At 39.6% G+C, this 18,544-nt stretch overlaps 1 protein-coding gene across 4 annotated transcripts in view; it reads right to left on the bottom strand.

The window, feature by feature from the left end:
• Positions 1–18,544, bottom strand: part of furina (furin (paired basic amino acid cleaving enzyme) a) — an 86,899-nt gene extending 68,355 nt beyond the window's left edge. The window contains exons 1-2 of one of the 4 annotated variants that reach the window (XM_080884266.1): positions 18,359–18,544; positions 10,596–10,913 (exon numbers count right to left, since the gene is read on the bottom strand). In XM_080884266.1, coding sequence (XP_080740392.1) covers positions 10,596–10,799 — 204 coding nt within the window. In that variant the 5' untranslated portion in view covers positions 10,800–10,913; positions 18,359–18,544. Of the gene's footprint in view, positions 1–10,595; positions 10,914–11,210; positions 11,231–14,104; positions 14,179–17,741; positions 17,910–18,358 lie in introns of those variants that run through there. The other 3 variants (XM_080884268.1, XM_080884267.1, XM_080884269.1) reach the window with 3 other exon arrangements.

The following is an 18,544-nucleotide window of genomic DNA, read 5'->3' as shown; positions in this document are numbered from 1 at the left end:
GTTGTCAGAATGTGTCTCCACAAATACTGATTTGTCTCTGTTCTCATGATGTTGGCCTTCTCTACGATTACTGCACGTCGCAACACTGAGCTTTTTGACAAGACAGCATTTATTAGTTTGACAGTGTCATTTTGATTAATAACCCAATCTAAAAAGATAAAAAAAAACAGAGGTTCACAGAAACTTATCAGTGACTGAACTATAATGAGAATACCAAACAGAACGGAGCCGATAAATTTCACTGAGCCTTTGAAGTTGTCTCCATACCAGACACTGTTTTCCATCTTTGGGGAAAATAGCCTGCACATACTATTGTGACATTTTGCACAAATATGTGCACCGATTTAAACAGAAAAAACCCAAAACAAACCCATGCCAGACGAAAATGTTGCTTAATGAGTGGTTAAAAAGTCCTTTTGATGTATGGAAGATTTGAGAACACAAGCCTGTCATACTTGGACACAATTATAAGAAGCCCATTGGCTTTTTCCGAGCACATTCTGCAACAACAACTTCATTGCATTAAAAGAACCAACAAGGTCAACCGTGCAACAAATGAACGAAAGCCATTTCTCCAGCAGTCCAACTTGTTTTGCAGCTGTAAAAAAAATGAGTAGGCGTTGTTCTGCTTTGCTCCAACTGTATGAAGCTCGTGCTGATGCATGATATGGGCAGACAGCAGCTTTCTTGGTTATTAATATAATTACTTTGCTAGAAATTCACTGTCATTTACTCATCGGAAAGCATTTCATCTACGAGGATTCCAGCAACAGTTTACCTTTTTGTCATCTTTAACTACACAAAGTTGCTGCCTAGCCATGAATGCATCAACTTAACTGAGCATAAAGGCGAGAAAAAAGAAAAAAGAAAAAGAAAGAAAAAAGAAAGAAGGATATGCGCTATCACCATACAGTATGTGTGGCCAAGTCACATCTCAAATTACTTCTGTGACACAGACACACTGCTGCTGGTGTGAGGAGAAACAAGATGAGTACAGAAGGGTTTATTTTTTTCCAGCAAGAATGAACAGACCACGGATCACCTCATTCACATGGAGCAATAAATGACTTCTAGTAAACAAACGTGGCTGTATATCAGCTGTAAGAGTGAAAGTAACATGTTTAAGTCTTTTTTTTTTCCTTTTTTTTTTTTTTTACAAACATACTTTTTAAATCAGTCTTTCTATGCCTAAATAGAAGAGCGGGCTAATAAGATACATTATAAAACTGATGCCTGGCAAAGAGGGTCAACTCAGGCCTGCAGGGCTTGCACAACACTGGCTGAAACCTGGTCATAGTTTTGAGGTTTTCAAAGAGAACAAAACAAAAAAAACCTTTGATTACAAGTTTAAGGCATGTTCAATTGCTGACAAAATCTGTAGATAAAGCAGGATTAATCAGCTCTAACCTTCAACCCTTGCTGGCATTTTTATGGTAATTTCTATAAAAAAAAAATAATAATAATAATAATAATAGTGTAATACAAAACTTTCACAATAAGTTTAATTTAATACTTGGCTCATCAATAAAAAGGATTCCAATATCAGTTACAGCGTTTTGTGCTGGTAATGGATTAGGATTTAATTTCAGGTGGCTCTAAAGTCCTTGCTTTCAACACAGAAGTCTCCAGCAGAGCAAACAGGATAAGTCGATCTCTGCAGTTCATTAACTTTCAAAGAAGTGCAGCTGCACTGAGATGAAGTGAGAGCTGGGTCTGCTTAGTGAGAGAGAGGCCGAAGCGTGGAATAAAAGGGAGCCTCTCTCATTAACAACAGCACAAGGGCCTGAGACACTACAGAGATACACCACCCGCTGATGAGCAACTGTCCCAAGAAGAGAAACGATACATTCATCTCTAGATTAGAACAAAAATAAATGAATAAAAAAATCTTGCCTTTTAATAGTTATGTGCCAACTAAAGGCCCAAATCCAACAGTTCAGCACTGGTTTGCGCCATTCGTTACTGAACTTCAAAGAAGCAAAGTCTTTAAGGCACATGCTACACGACTGTACAGGGCTGCACGCTCCATTGGAGCCATCAGCTCTCATTGGCTAAAGTGGACCAGAGCCACAGTACATAGAGTGGTGTGTTAAAGATTTATGAAGATATGGCACAAGTAAATCAGCTTACAAAATATGCTTAAGTATACTAAAATATTTAGAAGTACAATCAACACAGCTGGTGTGTTTAAGCCACATTTGACTCAAGGACCCTTAAAGGCCCTCTGGGAACAGTAACATCATGCATGATGATGCACAAACCGTGATCCCAGTATAATAACCATTGTCCCTCGAAGCTTTTGCTAAACCCACACTGTAGACCAACAGATTCCAAATAATTTTAGGATCTGAAGAAGAAGAAAAAGAAAAAAGCAGAGGCACCTGCGCGTGATTGTACAAATCATGCAGCGGAACTCCTTTCAACACTCAGCAGGTAGTTTCTTCCCCATCATCTGTGGGCCAATCATGACAGCTCAGAAAATTTTCCAGCAAATTTCTTCAACCCCCCCCCCCCCCAACCACAGTTAATCGCTTCAGGTCTCCAGAGTCCAATTATGCATTCTGTTCCTTCAGTCTTTCTATGCTGATGCTTTTCTCTGATTCAAGGCTATTGTGCAAGAAATAAATAAATTAAAAGACAAACTGGCAGCTTAAGTCAAGAAAATATGACTTCACTGTATGTCCCAGACACTGCATAAATACCATAATACTACACTGAAATTTAATAACAGAAACCATTCAGTGCTGCTGACAACACACTTTACTCAATGATTAAAGCATGAGAAACTACTCATGTCCACGGGGTGTGACAAAGTCTGATTCAGAAAATGAAAAATGAGAAGACGGTGAGCGAGGAAAACAAACACTGATCATAACCCAATCTCACAGAAACCTCCTTCAAATGAAAGGAAACTTTACTTTTAACAAGCTCTGTAGATAAGTTCAATTCAACAGGGCCAGACAGTCCCATGTTTTGTTTTAGTTCAGTTTATGGATTAGTGTAAATATACTTTGTGACATGTTTTATTTAGCCTGCATCAGCAAATTAAAGTAGTTAAATAAACTTTATTTCACTGTGGCAAACCTTTAAAATCTTCCAATACACATAATTTACCACAAAACTCTTTAGACAGCTACGCCAAATGTTTTTCCATTAAATATGGCAGGTCTTGGATCATTTTAAAGAAAGAGAGGAGAGTTATATACCTGGCTCACCCACTTAAGCGTAACATTATGTTCTGGGATTTGACATTTTCTGATGTCATTTTTACCCATTTAAAACTCAATGACTGATTGGTAAGTGTTTGCTCGCTGTTGCTAGGTGAAATCAGTCACAGACAGGGTGCTACCACTGGTCACTGGCAGACTGATGCGGTCGTCTGTAGTTTGAATGGAATATCACCTTCAAAGTAAGAGCTCCAGTTTGCCTCATACTTTTCACAATAACGAGGAGGTTGTTGGTGCCACGCAATATAACTCTTTGCAATCAATTTCAGCTGTCGACTCCCACCAACCTTCAGCAAAAACTTGGGGTATGCACATGTTTCCCCAGTAACCAGCAGTTGCCAGGGTGTCGCCAACTGGTCTCTAGGCTTGTGGGTCTGTGGGCTTAGATGCACAATAAATGTTGCAACACACCAAGTTAACACTTCTGTGTAAAAGTGATCATGAAAATTCTGTTGGCAATAATGTATTTGAAAAGAAAAACAAGAAACTGTCTCACTGCCCCATGAAGAAAAAGTTTTAATTTGCCTGTAAAAGTTTAAGTTAAAAGTAATCTGGGGGAGAGAAGAAAAAAAAAAAAAAAAAAAAAAAGCTTACAAACTCAGCTTTATCTTTTGAACTAAGAACTGTGGGCTAGATTGAAGAGACGTTCAGGGGGCCATAAGTGTGCTGCTGTGTCATGAGTTACTGAGACACAGGAGACTCATCACATGCACTTCATCAGAACTGGAGATAATTTCCATCTTTTTTCGCTACTCCTTTAATCTTGTGTTGGACAGAATATTAATCATCTTTTTTTTTTTTTTTAAAGGGGGGGGGTGTCTTACCACTTCAAAAAGGAGGAAGAAATGAGCACATTAGACAGCAGAAACGGGCCAAGATGGTGCCAGTGGAGTACAGTGACAGCACTATACACAAACAATCCTCTCTTACAAGCAAAGCCCTGGGGTAGACCAGCAGAACAAGCTAGGAGGGCAGTTGGTCTCTAAATAGATCAGCATCAAGAACACAGGCGTTTTTATCCACCAGCAGCAACATAAAACCACTGCTCACAAGAAGGGAAGTGACAGGCTTCTGAGGACTTTGGCTTTGAAGTGAGTGAACGAATAAATGAGCTATTGATTCATTATCCTTTCCTTCAACCTCTGTTTATGAATAATCAAAGGAGGAAAAACTTACCAATACCAAGGAAACATTTTAATTACTTTAAATTATTATTATCATCATTTTTTCATATTAATGAACACTAGTATCCTTCACATTCCAGGAGCAGGAGGAAGCAGAAAAAGGTTCTACTAACACAAGCTCTTTGCAGTAAAAGCAACACTACTGTGTTAACTTCTAAGACTTCCAAGGAAGCACAAGTTAAAAATGATGCCATGCCAACTTCCCCATTCTTTAGTAATTCCAAGACACGGCGTTACATAAATACCTCACGAGTACAAGCAGCATGATTCTTCAATAAAAGAAAGCGCAAGGTTGACCTGCAACATTTTCAGAAACTATGTTGCTGCATTTTCAATTATGCCTTTGATCTTATTCCATCTGATCCCATTCACTGATCACACTATAATGACTTTTAACATTGTGTCAGTCCTTATCAAATCCCATTTTACCACCAACAGCAATTCCCCTAATCCCATTTGACCATTTATTTAAATACCAGCATAATGGAGGAGCAATTGAAACAGATGTGCCACGAAAATTTAAGGTCCTCTTGAAAAACTGCAACACACGCCTGACGATCTGGGCAAGAAACTGGGTCTTTAAAATTTAAAATAACCATCCGGAGACACAAGTTGGCAGTTAATACCCATTTGCCACAGTGTGAGTCAGCAGTTTCCTAATTTTATTACTTTTACTTAGTTTTAATTATTCTCCTTATTCTTAAATGGCCCTATAATCTTGACGTAATGTCAAAGTGAGAGGCGTAATCTATTTGCAGACCACTTGGTCAGAGCAACCCTTTACTTTTAAAAGAGATAGTCTGGTTAATTTGAGGCACATTTACAGGAATGTCTCTGCCTTTAACAATCAAGGTAGGATGAGAAAAAAGAAAGACTAATAAAGGCAGCCAAGTAAGGGGTAGCACATAGAGGCAGTATAGCTCAGTTGTGACAGTTTGTGCACTTAGTGTGTCAAGAGTTTTACATGATTTGCTGCCATCAGACAACAGCTTGATGGCAGCTTTCAAGTTTCTGCACCGTAAAACAACCAGCTCGAGTCTCACAGTCTCTGGCTTGGTTTGATTGATTTGCAGTAAAAGAAAACAAACTGGACTTAAAGTGAAGTTTACCTTCAACACGACTTAAAGTACTAGCACCAGCAAAGAAAGACTGACGAGCTGCACCAGCAGGGTGGATATTTTTGTCTTAACAAAAAGAAGAAGAAGAAAAAAGGGGGGGAGATCAAACAACAACAAAAATTATACATATATAAAAACAAAACATTGATTTAATGGCACTGTGGTTCTGATTCAGCAGCCCCAATACAAATACTAAAAACTGAATGAGAAAATGTCAAATCAAAGTTAAATATCCATTACCATTTAAAAAAATAAAATAAAATAAAAAAATATCCCTGACTCACTGCTTTGGGTCAGCCAGCTAGACTTTTGTTGCCTGTGAATCCCCTGCTCTACAGAACAGATGACACATAGATTACTCAAAAGGAAAAGTACTCAGTAGCTGCAGTCATAAATCCGACTCGTATATAAAGACACATAATGCACTGAATGCACCACATAAAAACGAATCGCTCATCGAGCAAAATTATCTCAAACTTATCTACCCGACTCGTGCAATGCATCATGTACGATTTGTTCTTCATCTTTTTGTTTACAGAAATGTCTTCGCCCAGGGTTTGGTCCACTGGGCACATCAGAGTTTGGACATGTCCATCATTGGTGGGTTTTATTTTGCCAATTTACTTCTCTGCCTCTTTTGAACATGTCAGTGAATTACAGACTTGTACAGGGTAACCGTCTGAAGATGAGGCCTCCTTGGGTGGCTGTAGCTCAAGTGGTAGAACAGGCCATCTACTAATCGGAAGGTTGCTGGTTTGATCCCTGGCAACTAACCCCAAGTTGCTCTCTGATGCAACTATCAGGGTGCGAATGTTCGATAGAAAGCACTATAAAAGGGAAAAAAAAAAAAAAAAAAAAAAAAAAAAAAAAAAAAAGTACTTATGAATGGGGCACATTGCATAAAGTGCTTTGAGTGCTCAGGTAGAGCAGAAAAGAGCTATATAAGAACCAGTCCATTTACCATTCCTTTTTGTTGTATCAGAAGAGTTATACACAGATGTTTCTCTAGATTCTTAATAGTATGATTAGCAAATCTAAACAGTGGAGACCTGACATTGTAAGTTAAAAGGTAAGACAAACCATCGCTGTGGAAGTTTCCATTAAACTGTCAAGACTCATAAGAAATCCACAAGAAGCTAGCTGCCTACTGCTAGCGAGCATCATTATCTGAAATAACCCAATGTTATAGGTTGTGCATCCTGAAAATTGAACAGTATATGAAGTAACCCATATGTAAAAAACGGGATAATCTTACACAACCACAATGGCGCTCTGGGTTCAGCATCTTGCCCAAAGAGACGTCAGCATGTGACCTAAATGAGTGTGGTTCGACTCACTAACCTTCTGATTAGCAGAAGTTCCTGTGAACCACGTTATCCCCAGCTTTTAATGTGAAGGATTTTTTTTGGTCCCAATTTTCACCCATATCACCTAATTTACAGGATCAGGATGGGACACGCAGTGATAACTATATCTAATGATGGATGTTGGACTGATGGGTAATTTTAACCTATAAACTGCAATTAATGCAGACACCTTCATGAGAACATGCTCTCGTGTCACATAAAAATTGTGGATTGGTTAAGGGAGAGGTTGTATGGATGCCATAGAGCGAGCAGCATGAGTGAAGGCGAAATAAAAACAACCATCATCAGCGCTATAAAACCTGCCCAGCTGCAGTCTTTGATCCTCCCCTCCAGCTCCCCTGCTTAATTTGAACACCTGCACACACCGAGCCACACGCACAGCCCCGCTGCTCACACACGCCACGCCTGGCCACACATCGCTCACACAGCAAATCTCACTTCCCATCAGCTGTAGGCAGAAGCGGCAAACAGATTTGTTTGTTTTCTCTCTGAAGGAATGGCTTCATTTTAATCAATGAGCAGTGATGTTATGCCGTCGGGGCAGCGCAGAGCATGAGCGCGTCTTTATTTTAGTTATCACTTATGGTTATAGCTAACCTTTCAAAGATCATTAGCAAAATGCCAAGGACTGAACAGATGTGGGCGTTTCATGTCATTTACTCTTAAGGTTTCATATGCAACTGGATGTCTCCTGAAGCCTGTGCCTAAAACGGTCAATTCAATTAGAGCTACAATGAGGGATCATTTTCACCAACAACTATTCTACTGATTTAATAAAAGACATCTGTGAAAACATCTCATCGGTTTTATAAATCTATAAATGTCTTTGTCTCTGTGTGTCAAACAGCTCAAAATACCCAAAAGACATTTGAACCACAGACTTCTAGAACAAAAAGCATTTCCACCCATTCCCTTAAAACCAAAACACAGTTCTGGCAATGCGTTCACTGCTTCAATAAACTGGGTGCCTGCTGCATCTTTGTTAAGACAAAATCATTAGAAAAAGGTTATCATTCATTTTTTTTGTCCTTTCCACACTAACCTTGAGTGCACACAGAGGAAGTTAATGTTGGTAACGATCGGTAATCCATCTTGTGAATTTCTCTTTGATAAATCAAACCCAGGTTTTCATAGGATGCCAGCAGCCCAGCATGTGCACATTAGGACACAGGTAATGGTGGAATTCCTTAGCAGCATAAGATGGCTGCCATAGTTCTTCCTGCAGAACATGTGCGAGGTCAGGGCTGATGCCTTTTTAAGCAGGATAGTGGATCTAATGTTGGGCTGTATTTACTCACCTATTCTCAAAAACACCAAACATATATACCATGTTGTGGAACAAAAGAGGGGGGAGGGGGGGGGGTTAATAAGAGGGATAACTGATTTAAGTGAAAACCTGGAACATCTGTTTTTCATTCAGTTCATGTTTCAGACTTCAGAGACCTCAAGGCTTTACTCAGCATCTTTCCAGCTAACTTTATTAAGCCTGCTTTGTTAGATAGACCCACGCTCTGCCTTTTTTCCTGTCTAGATGCTGCGTCAAGACTACCTCATCAATCTAGCTCTGGTCAGACAAAACGGTCCATTTTCCTTCCATAAAACATCATAAAATCTTTTAAGTTGCTGAGACAGGCCGAACCATGCAGAACCTCATCTCCAGGGTGCAGTTTTGTAACTACATGGGTGTAATTGCTTTGTCTGGGTTTCTTGTTATTCACAGGCAATACATAGTTAAAGGATTAAATGTGTAGGATTACTCACTAGTCTTCATGCTGTGATTCAGAGCGAGAATAACATTCCTAGTCACGACCAGTAATACCATATGGTGCAGTGCGGAATATTGTTCCCTGAAAACGAGGTGAGGCTACACGGACTGAAACATCTGCTTGTTCCTCAATCATTTTCTAAACCAGTCAAAATTAACATTTTTAAAAAATTGTATATTTATAAAAACAAAAGTAATACAAATGCACACTGGCATTTAAAAAGGAGACAAATGGGTCACTACCTACGAGCTTACCTCAGTCCCAACTCTGTCAGTTCGTTAGAGTTTTTAAAATCACGTGAAACTTTATTAAAATTTACGCGACATTGCAAAAAAAAGTATTATTTACATGTATAATTTGAATTGATTTGAGTTAACAACTTAACAATTTCCCAGCCTAATTAAATATTGTTTAAATAATGTTTATTTTACAAATATATCCACTAGTTTTCACTTTCTTGGGGTGAAATAATAGATCCAACGTAACACAGCTCTGTCACATATACTTAAAGTTACTTGTTATGATTGTTTCATACAGAACAAAACAATTTTGAAGCTTGAAAAATCCATTTCCCCGAGACATGTTGGCCACATTTCCTTTCCGAGAAGAAATAAAAATAATAAAAACTTTATAGGGACTCATTACTATTCCATACAGACGTATAAAACAATTTAAAAGGAGGTTATTTATTTATTTAGATACTTTTCACAAGCTGCAGTATTACATCTGTGGTTTTATTTCATACATGGGTACTGGCTCTATGTTGACTTTAAAGCTTATTACCCTAGCGTGACACCTGTTGAGCCATTTTCCCCTCCTATTGGGTTAGCTGTTAATCACCGATACATGACAACAATTCAGCTTTTGAACAGTAGTCAAGACAAAGAAAACACTCCTTCATGCTGAAAGACTAAATTAACCTTCCCCCTCTTTTTCTTTTGCAAGGGGAGGGTGTGATGGAGTTAAAGGATAACTTTGTTAATTGGCTTCCATCGAGTCCAAACAGGAAGTCATTAAAAAGTGCCTGAAGATTACAGGAAATAATTATCTGTAAGTTGCTGGCCATATCTTCTGAGTTTGAAAACTATGAGCATTGTAAAATCTTCATTTTATATATCAGTACCAAGTTTAGGAATATGCACAAAAATCTGCTCATTATTCAGTGTTTTCACCTTTGTCTTGTTTACTTAGATTCTTTAATATCGTCATCAATAAAAACTATAGACGTTATGAGGCGTTTCCTGCTTTAGGGGAGGTTTGTATGTTTGTATACTGCAGTTTTAGCCTACAGTCCCAACTAGCTCACTACCTAGCTCTAAGAAAACTAAAACCAGTTTTTTAAGACTATTTAAAAATCAGATTTCTTGGAAGAAATTCATGCTTCTTGTAGAACCCATCTCATAACAATGATCATGTAAAAAAACGCACTGGCAGGACAGGTAATACATAATGCTTCCATCACACCATAACAATACAGTCACACAATGGGCCAAAGAACAGAAAACCGGTTTTAACTGGAAACATCAACAATGTGAAGAAATCAGAGTGCTTGTCTTCCGATGACGAAGTTTGCTCTCAGACTGCTGAGCCAACAGCAAGCCAGAAAACAATGGCTTTAAAAATAATCACTAAAATCATCAAGAAACTCTCAGAAATGATTTCATAAATGTTTAGAGAATATAATAACAGAATTTACCAAATCAGAAATTAGACATAACAAGGGCACACTGTGCTCATAGCTGCAAGCCCACCTTCTTTCTTCAGGAATTAGATAAGCCCTATATTTAGATAATCAAATTGAGGTTTGTTTAAATTTCATATGAACTGTTTATAACCCCTAATCAAGAGTACTTCAGGTTTTTGACACTCCGATATGAAAACATTGCAACAGCAAATGCAGGAAAAGAAAAAGAAAATGCAGCTTATTACTTACGTGTCCATAGTTGATGAATCCATGTTTGCTAGCAATTTGATCAGCCTCCTCCTGACCTCCAGGTACGTGGACAGCCCATGTGTTGGTGTAGACCTTCTGACCCTGTACCGGTCCACAAACCAGCAACACCAACAGAGGCACAAGCAGCAACTCCAGCAGCCTGAACCTGCGGCCTACGGAGGGAGATGGATGGCCAGTAGCCATGGGTTCCCCTAGTGCAGCACAGTCACTGAGCACAGCGCCTCTCCAACAGGCCGGGGCTGCTCACAGTACATGCAGGTGCACGGAGCGTCAGAGAAAAGGAAAGTCACAAATCACCTGAAAAGAAAAGGCAAAAAATAACAAAAGGTACAGTATTAAAACAAGATACCGTAAGGTTTTAAACTAACAAAAGATTTAAAGATTTAAAATCAAATTTCCACAGAACACAAGAACAAACACACGCAAGGGAAAGAGGGGAAAGTAAACAGTTTAATTTTAACCTTATCGCCTTCCTTTATTTGGTGGATTAAGGAACATAAAGGGGAACAAGAAAGAGATAGGCTTGGTGTGGAAGTTTACAGATTTTAAATTACACTGTAAAGTGACTGCAGAGGTGTTGCAAAGAAAACTGACCACATTAAATATGTTAATCTGTTTTGTTCATCCACCCCAACAGGAGTTCTGACCACGCACGTTGCAGCCCAGCTAAACACAGCCATTTGATAATCCCACAGGAAGAGCCGGACGCCCAGCCCCAAAATGATGTTGCGGTCAGACACGCAGCGGCAAATTGTGGTGTTCACGCTCTCCTGGGAGGATACAGTAGATGCAGTTTACACAAAAAAAAAAAAAAAAAAAATGCTGAGGTATACCGAGTTGGCAGCAGAGGTGGAGAAATGTGGTTGGAAAGCTAGACTACGCCCCAGATGCTGGGGGAATCACAGCAGAGGCAGTTTTGGTATGAGGTGCAGGATCAGCTTGAGGGACGAGTTTGAATGCCTGAAGGTAGCAGCAGCAGCCACCGAATGGCTGAGGCCAAGGACAGAACATCAAGTGTTAGAGGAGAAAGAAAAAAAGTTTCCGATTTGAGTGATGCCATTTCTTTGTAAAATGCTAACTGATGTGTTATCAGCCACTCATTGGAAAACATCTAACACAATCTTATGAATGAGACAAAGCAATTTATCTTATCAAGCCACAGCAGCCAGTGCGAGCCGAGAGATCTCAGCTTGCGGTGATTGTTTGCTGATACAATTTTGCGTCTGAGCTGTTGTTTAGAGTCAAGGTCAGCTGTGGCTGTTGAGACCATTATCCAAAGTGCTAACTCTGTTGTAATCTTAAGCTCACTATGCTGCACTAAAAGTGCTTCCATTCGGCCTTTTCATCGCATCTGTTCTACTGTGGGATGGAGCTTTCCATCCTTTCACGGGTGTTACAGCCTCTGTGTTAGCCATTCGACAAATTAAAAGACTTGAAATTATCTCGCACTCCGAATGAACAAACAAGCGCTTCGAGATTTCCCTGAGCAGTTTGTTGTGAGGCACGCATGATGTGTTAAGAGGTGGAAGGAAAATTTAGCTGTGAACTTAGGAGTCACTTTTAGTGCATAGTGTTACCAAAGACAGATTAATATCCCACCAATCCATTCATCACAACAACAGCACACAAAACAAACATCTTTACTATATGAATATTACATATATTTACATTATCTTTGAGGTGCAGTAGGAAGCAATCTAAGTAGGAATGTTTCATCCCTGTCCTGTACCCTGTCCTTTTTCCTCCAATTCTTCCCAGGAAGAGACTGCAGCATTCCCAAGCCAGGCAAGAGACAACATAATTTCTCCATCAAGTTCTGGGTCTGCCCTGGAGGTCTTGTTTCAGCTGGATATGTCAAAAATATCTCACTTGGGAGACATCCAAGGCACATGTTCAAATCAGCTCAAGTGGCCCGACACTGGTTGTCAACTTCTCTTAGAATTCCAGGATTTTACACCAGAAAACCCCATTAATCAACAGATACGTGACCAAACTTTGTGTATCACTTAGAACTTGATACATGAGCCATCAAAAACAGCCTGATACTTCCGTCCATGCCTTAAGATAAGGGAAGACATCAGGATCCAGATTAGTTTGTTACATTTTCTTCATTAGAACATCAAGACAATGTCTTCTGGGTTTCTGATTTAACTCCTTCCAAAATTCCTGGAACAATGACCTGCATCCACACCACGGTTTAATCACTTGTAATTCGGGAAACCTTTTAGTAACACTGTGAGTAAGCCTGAGAAAACTAACCAACAAACAAACAAAATCAAATCGATTATGACCTCCTTGGTGGAAGTAAATAAACACTTTGAATGAGTATCTACTGATTATTTTGTTGTTATCAAAAGCTGATACTCTGCTGAACACTCAACACAGTTCAAGGCTGCTTCCCAGGAACCTCTGCACTGTCAAATGTCAAAACACCTCTAACACCTTTGTCCTAAATGTGCAACTTTCAGTGTGATTTTTTTTGTTAGGTTTATATCAACCATGATGTAAAAAAAATGAAATAAAAATATGTGGTAGATCTCCATCACTTCAGTATTAAAGTTTCTAGAACAATGGTGGCTGTACCATTTCTCCACTGGTGGAGCTTATTGCTCAGAAACACAGAGGAAGTCTCCTGGCATAACCTCCTCTTCTGCATACGTGTCAAAACATCTTTATCTTTTGTTGCCAGAAGCTATACACTGTAACAAAATGTCTTTGGTAACTTTATTGCCTAACACAATACCAGATTAACACAGAGTATGCCAACTCACTTGAATTAACAACATCTACCTTTTAAAAGCTCCTTGTTATCTGGAATAAATAATGCACATGTAGAACTGACAGGCTGCATGAGGTGAGGACTTAAAAGTGTACATCAGACATCAGAGTCCAGACATTTACTCAGCCCTTTACTAGGTCTGACTTTGTTCAGTGTGTTGTGAAGCTACAGGTCACATCATTAGCAAAAAGCAAGCAAACAGGTCAGCCCGGCTCTGGCTGACATGTCAAGCTGCTAATCTATGTCAGGACGTTTCAAGAGTAGATTTTCATTGCATAAATCCCTTCACATCAGAAACAACTATAAATAAAAAGGGACATGTATAAGAAAGCGAGCAGAACAAATCAGGTGTCAGAAATACATCTCAAAAACACCCAAATCCCTCCATCGCCTGTTAATTCCCTCTCTCTGTTCAGATAAGCCTGTTTTACAAACACAGAAATATCTAGCTAAATTAAAAAATTAATCCAAACGCGCCATATTAATTACACGTTTACCTTTTCATTGCCCACTCAATTTGTACTGAAATAGACACACAAGAGTTTGCTCCTGTGTGGATTTTACATCCTTCTGAAAAGCTCAAAGGTTACAAGCTACTTAAACAAATATTTGCATAAGTATTAAAATTAGGTTAAAATGATCTGATTTTTCTAATTAAAAGGAGTCAAGCACTCAAAGTATTACAGACTAATATGACAGCATAACTCACTTAACTTTGTCTTCTTTCCTGTAATGCAGTAAGTATCAGCGAGTGGCCGATCCCTGTGCTCTGTTTGGTTTGACACGCACCTTCTTTAAAGCACTTTTGCCTGTGACCTCACCTCAGTGCTCAACCACTCAGTTTCTCCAACGTCAGCTTGGAAAACCCACATACCGTGGCCCAACAACCACTCAACTACTTTACAGTCTGCGAGAGACAAAGACGAAGCCGACCACTGGGCTGCGAGGTCTTTAGCGTTACCACGGTAAATGATACCATATGTCAGACTGCGATAACACAGGTTATTACAGAAAAAACCTGCACCATATTATAATTAGCCAAGTATCATTAAACTCAAAGGATAATACCGCCCTCATTACCGATCTCATCAGGACAATTTAGAAAGGAAAACAGTTTACACCTCATCGGTTTATTGTTTACATTTTAATGAGATAAAAATGAACTCAAATGCATTTAGCCCATATGACCCTTTGAGAAATTCAAATATCTGGCAATTAGGATTCTCTCTCACATTGTGACATACACAAAAATCAATATTTCTCCGTTGGCGACTCAAAGAGCCTCCAGAGGGTTCCGAAGATAATAATCTGTGTGTGTAGCAGAGTGATGAAATGACAATAACGATACTGATAAGTTGAATCATGAAAATGCTACGAACAACATAATAAAAATTTAATTAGCGCTCTCTGCTAAATATTGCAAGAGATTAGCGGAGAAGTGAAGTGCTCAAGCCAAAAATATTCTCCAGTGTGAAACGGAGAACCCCAGTGCACCACAGCAAGCGTTCGCATCCAGGATACTACAAACCGTCAACTTCTACTTCTTTAAACTGTCTACAAGCACAAGTCAGCAGTTCTTGGACGTCTACGGTAAACCACAGTTTCTAAATGTGTAGATAGAATCCTCAGGGACAATCTGGTAATTCCAATCAATTGACATGTTGTGATGCCACACGTTTACATTGCCTAGTATGCCCAACAACAACCCCAGACATTTTTTCTTTCATACATAAGCAAGAGCACTGTTCTAGCCAAAAGTGCAAATAAACTTGTTTAACCGCTTGTGGCAAAAAACACACCAGTGAGTACAACCAGGATATAAAGGCATGCATAGAGGAGATACGAGCACCTGGTGGCGTGCAACCCAGTCACAAACAAATGACTGAGCCAAACACTCGCCTGGATGGAAATGACTGCTAAAAATAAAAGCGTTACTTAATTTCCAGGTAAAACATTACGTAGCCTACTTTTATGCTTTCATTTGACTTTTAATGTGTCACTGTTGTTGTACTATAATGCTCCTACTGCTGGTGGCACCCTGTGACAACAGATGCACATTTCGAATTAGGCAGTCTGTCATCGGAAACTACCCTTCATTTTGTTCCCACTAATAAATGCTGTTGCCTGCAAGCTGCAACCACCAATAACACTTTCACTGTTTTTCATACATCTTTATAAATACCGTTATTGAAAATTTTATTTAAATATCATGTTAGAATTTTGAGGCTATATCACCCACCCCTAGTATCATTAGCAGTATTTGGCAATTTCAAAATCTGACGTTCCAGTATGTCAGACAACATTTTTCCCTCCTTTCAGAAACACAAAGAAACAGATTTTCTTAACATTTGATATGCATTTAATTGTTTACAGCTCTGCTAAGATCAGTTGGTTGTTGCGTTCCAAACCCATGTTGCCAACAGGAAGTTGCAGAGTACCCTCTGGTTTAAAAAAATAAAATACTATCACAATATGCATTCTCAACATCTCGAACATGGTTGAAAGTTTCTCACGCGTTTACTTTTTAAAAACATTTTGATTAATCAGCTGTTCTAAATGGTGATGAGCAAAAACCAATCAGCTTTACCATGATCGTTTTTCTAAAATGCATTTATCAATAACCTCTTAATAGGTTATCCCACCCCTGTTAGAGACAGAGGTAGGATTATTCCCCTCTCCCTAAGAGTAACCTTTTAAAAGAAGCCCACTGAACCAGCAGAATATTCGTGTTTCTATCCTTCCATGTGCTGAGGAAAGCCTCTGGATGACACACAGGTTTCACTGCTGAATAAAGCAGGAAAACAGAATTCATGGCATTTTGAGAAGTGTAACTGCAGTGTTAACTTCTTCCTGTCACAGATTTTCACTAAAGAACTCAAGATGAAGCCTGCTTTTGAAATAGATACCTGTATTATTGAAGAGAACAAAAAGATAAAGGAGAAGAGCTTTGGGACCACTACTGGTTCACATGTGCTTTAAAAAAAAAAAAAAAAAAAAAAAAAAAAAAAAACACCCCACCGCTGTGCATCTTTATAGAACAAGCCCTGTGTTAAACCCAAACCTGGCACAGCTGCAAGTATAAAACCCTTTCATTCAACATGCCAGGAGTACAATGAAAAACATCCAAGCTGAACCTCTCCTGTTATTGTTTATGCTCTTGAATGCAGGTTTCTAATAGCAGGGGTGGCTTTTTATTCATCCCCAGGGTGCATGTTCTCACCATTTTCCCCATTTTTTGCGTATCCCACCTTCTTAGACACACAACTATAACCAAACACATCATCAGTGCAGTGTTCCCAGTTCTAAAAACAAAACAAAACCTTCATTGTCCACAGAATATCATGTGCTTTGCTATCATTTTTTAGGAGTGAGCTATAATTTTTATTATTAAACCTATTTGGGGGTTACTGGAAGACTGATTATCACTCTGCCCTATTAGTGCTTGCAAGCAACACAAAAAAAAAACAAAAAAAAAAAACAACTTGCTCATCTGCACCCCCCAACATGCGTTTTGTTCCAGTGTTGTCATCTAACTACTTCTCCAGACTTCCTGCTGCAATTTCAGCATTAATGTATCATATAAACACCTCTGTAATATTTTTTTTCTGACCCCGAGAGCTCTTTCTACATTTTAATTTTTCTTAAAAGAGCCAAGTGCACAGATGAATTCCGTTAAAAATCTGACATAAGGAAAAGCTTGCTCAGATCTATAAAGCATCAAATGCTTGTATTCAAAACAACATGCATTGTGTTTTTGTAATGTGGTACATGTCACTGCATGCAAGGAGCTTTACAGCTTGTTTTTATGTTTATCCATAACGATGAGCAGCTCTATATTGCCACAGCAGAGAGGTAAAATTATCAGTAGGTGTAACAATAATGGGGAAAACACAGAGGCACAACAAAAGCAGGTCAGCTCCCACGATCAGTGCAGCATATAGTGTGACACTTAATATTCAATGTTCAGTCACATTTCATAAACCCCAAACGAGATTTTCAGGGAAAGCTAATCCAGATTATGTCTTAAACTGTACAAGACTTGCATGTAAAGCAGGCCAGACAGCGAGGTAAATACAACAGCATTTAAACTACTCACATTTGCCAAAATAACAGCAATAGCTGATCAAGACATTACTCAAAGCAAACTGTATGTCTCAGTCTCCATATGCATTGGATATACAAGAGTTCCTATAAACTGCATGTGGCAACAACAAGTACTTAGCCTTCAGAAGACGGTAGCAGAGATTAACTGCAGTACAGATCAAGAAGGAGGAAAAAACTTCTTTCTCGGGCCTTAAATGCCAAGAAAAAAAAGGGGGGGGGGGGAGAAACGCTTTGATGTTTACCAGCTAAAGTTGAGAGGTTTTCGTGTGTCAGCTGACGGCGGAGTTTGCGGTCGCTTAAACTCAACTCACAGGTTAAGTCCGTGACAACAACACGCTGTCATAATTTGGCTCGGAGCAAGAGGTTTGAGCTGATCCGATGAGGACTCCTGCGCTTGACAAATATGTCTGAAACTGTAACCGCGCCGCGATTAACGCAAACTTGACGCCGCGGTAGGCTGGGCTGTTCCGTCTCACAGGTGCCTCCCCTTTTTCCCCCCCTCTCTCATCCGCCCCTGCCGAGCATTTCCTCACATTTTACTCCTCACAGCACGGGTCACGAACGCCACGATTTTTTTTTTCTCCTCCACTCCGCAGGAACAACCACAGAAACCGGACGCGGCGCAGTCGACGTCAGCTCGGCATGTGTGTGTATGTATAGGCGAGAGGTCTCCCCCCTTTTCAAGCAGACACCCACAAACTGACAGGATAACAAAAAGAAAACATCAACACGTCGTCCGGTTCTGCCCTGTGTCACGGACCCGGTGGTCCTGACACCGAGGGCTCGGTAAACTTGGCAGCCCAAACAAGTAACGACACAAGCTAAAGCAGACAGGAAACTTACCGACGGCTCAACTTACCAGCTGCCGTTTACATCCTGCTCCACACGGCTTATTGGTGCCTCACACCGCGGTGTTAGAACCGACGACGACGCGACGAAACCGCAAAAAAACTGATAACAGCGAACTGCTGGTTATAAATAGTCATGATAACCCTCCGGTGTGTGGCTGAGTGGTCCGTACAAGCCCCAGGAAATACGTCACGGC

This window comes from Rhamphochromis sp. 'chilingali', assembly GCF_963969265.1.
Source record: "Rhamphochromis sp. 'chilingali' genome assembly, chromosome: 6".
NCBI classification, from domain to species: Eukaryota; Metazoa; Chordata; class Actinopteri; order Cichliformes; family Cichlidae; genus Rhamphochromis; species Rhamphochromis sp. 'chilingali'.
The sequence above is the reverse complement of the archived record's forward strand: the minus strand, read 5'-3'. Positions and strand labels throughout refer to the sequence as shown.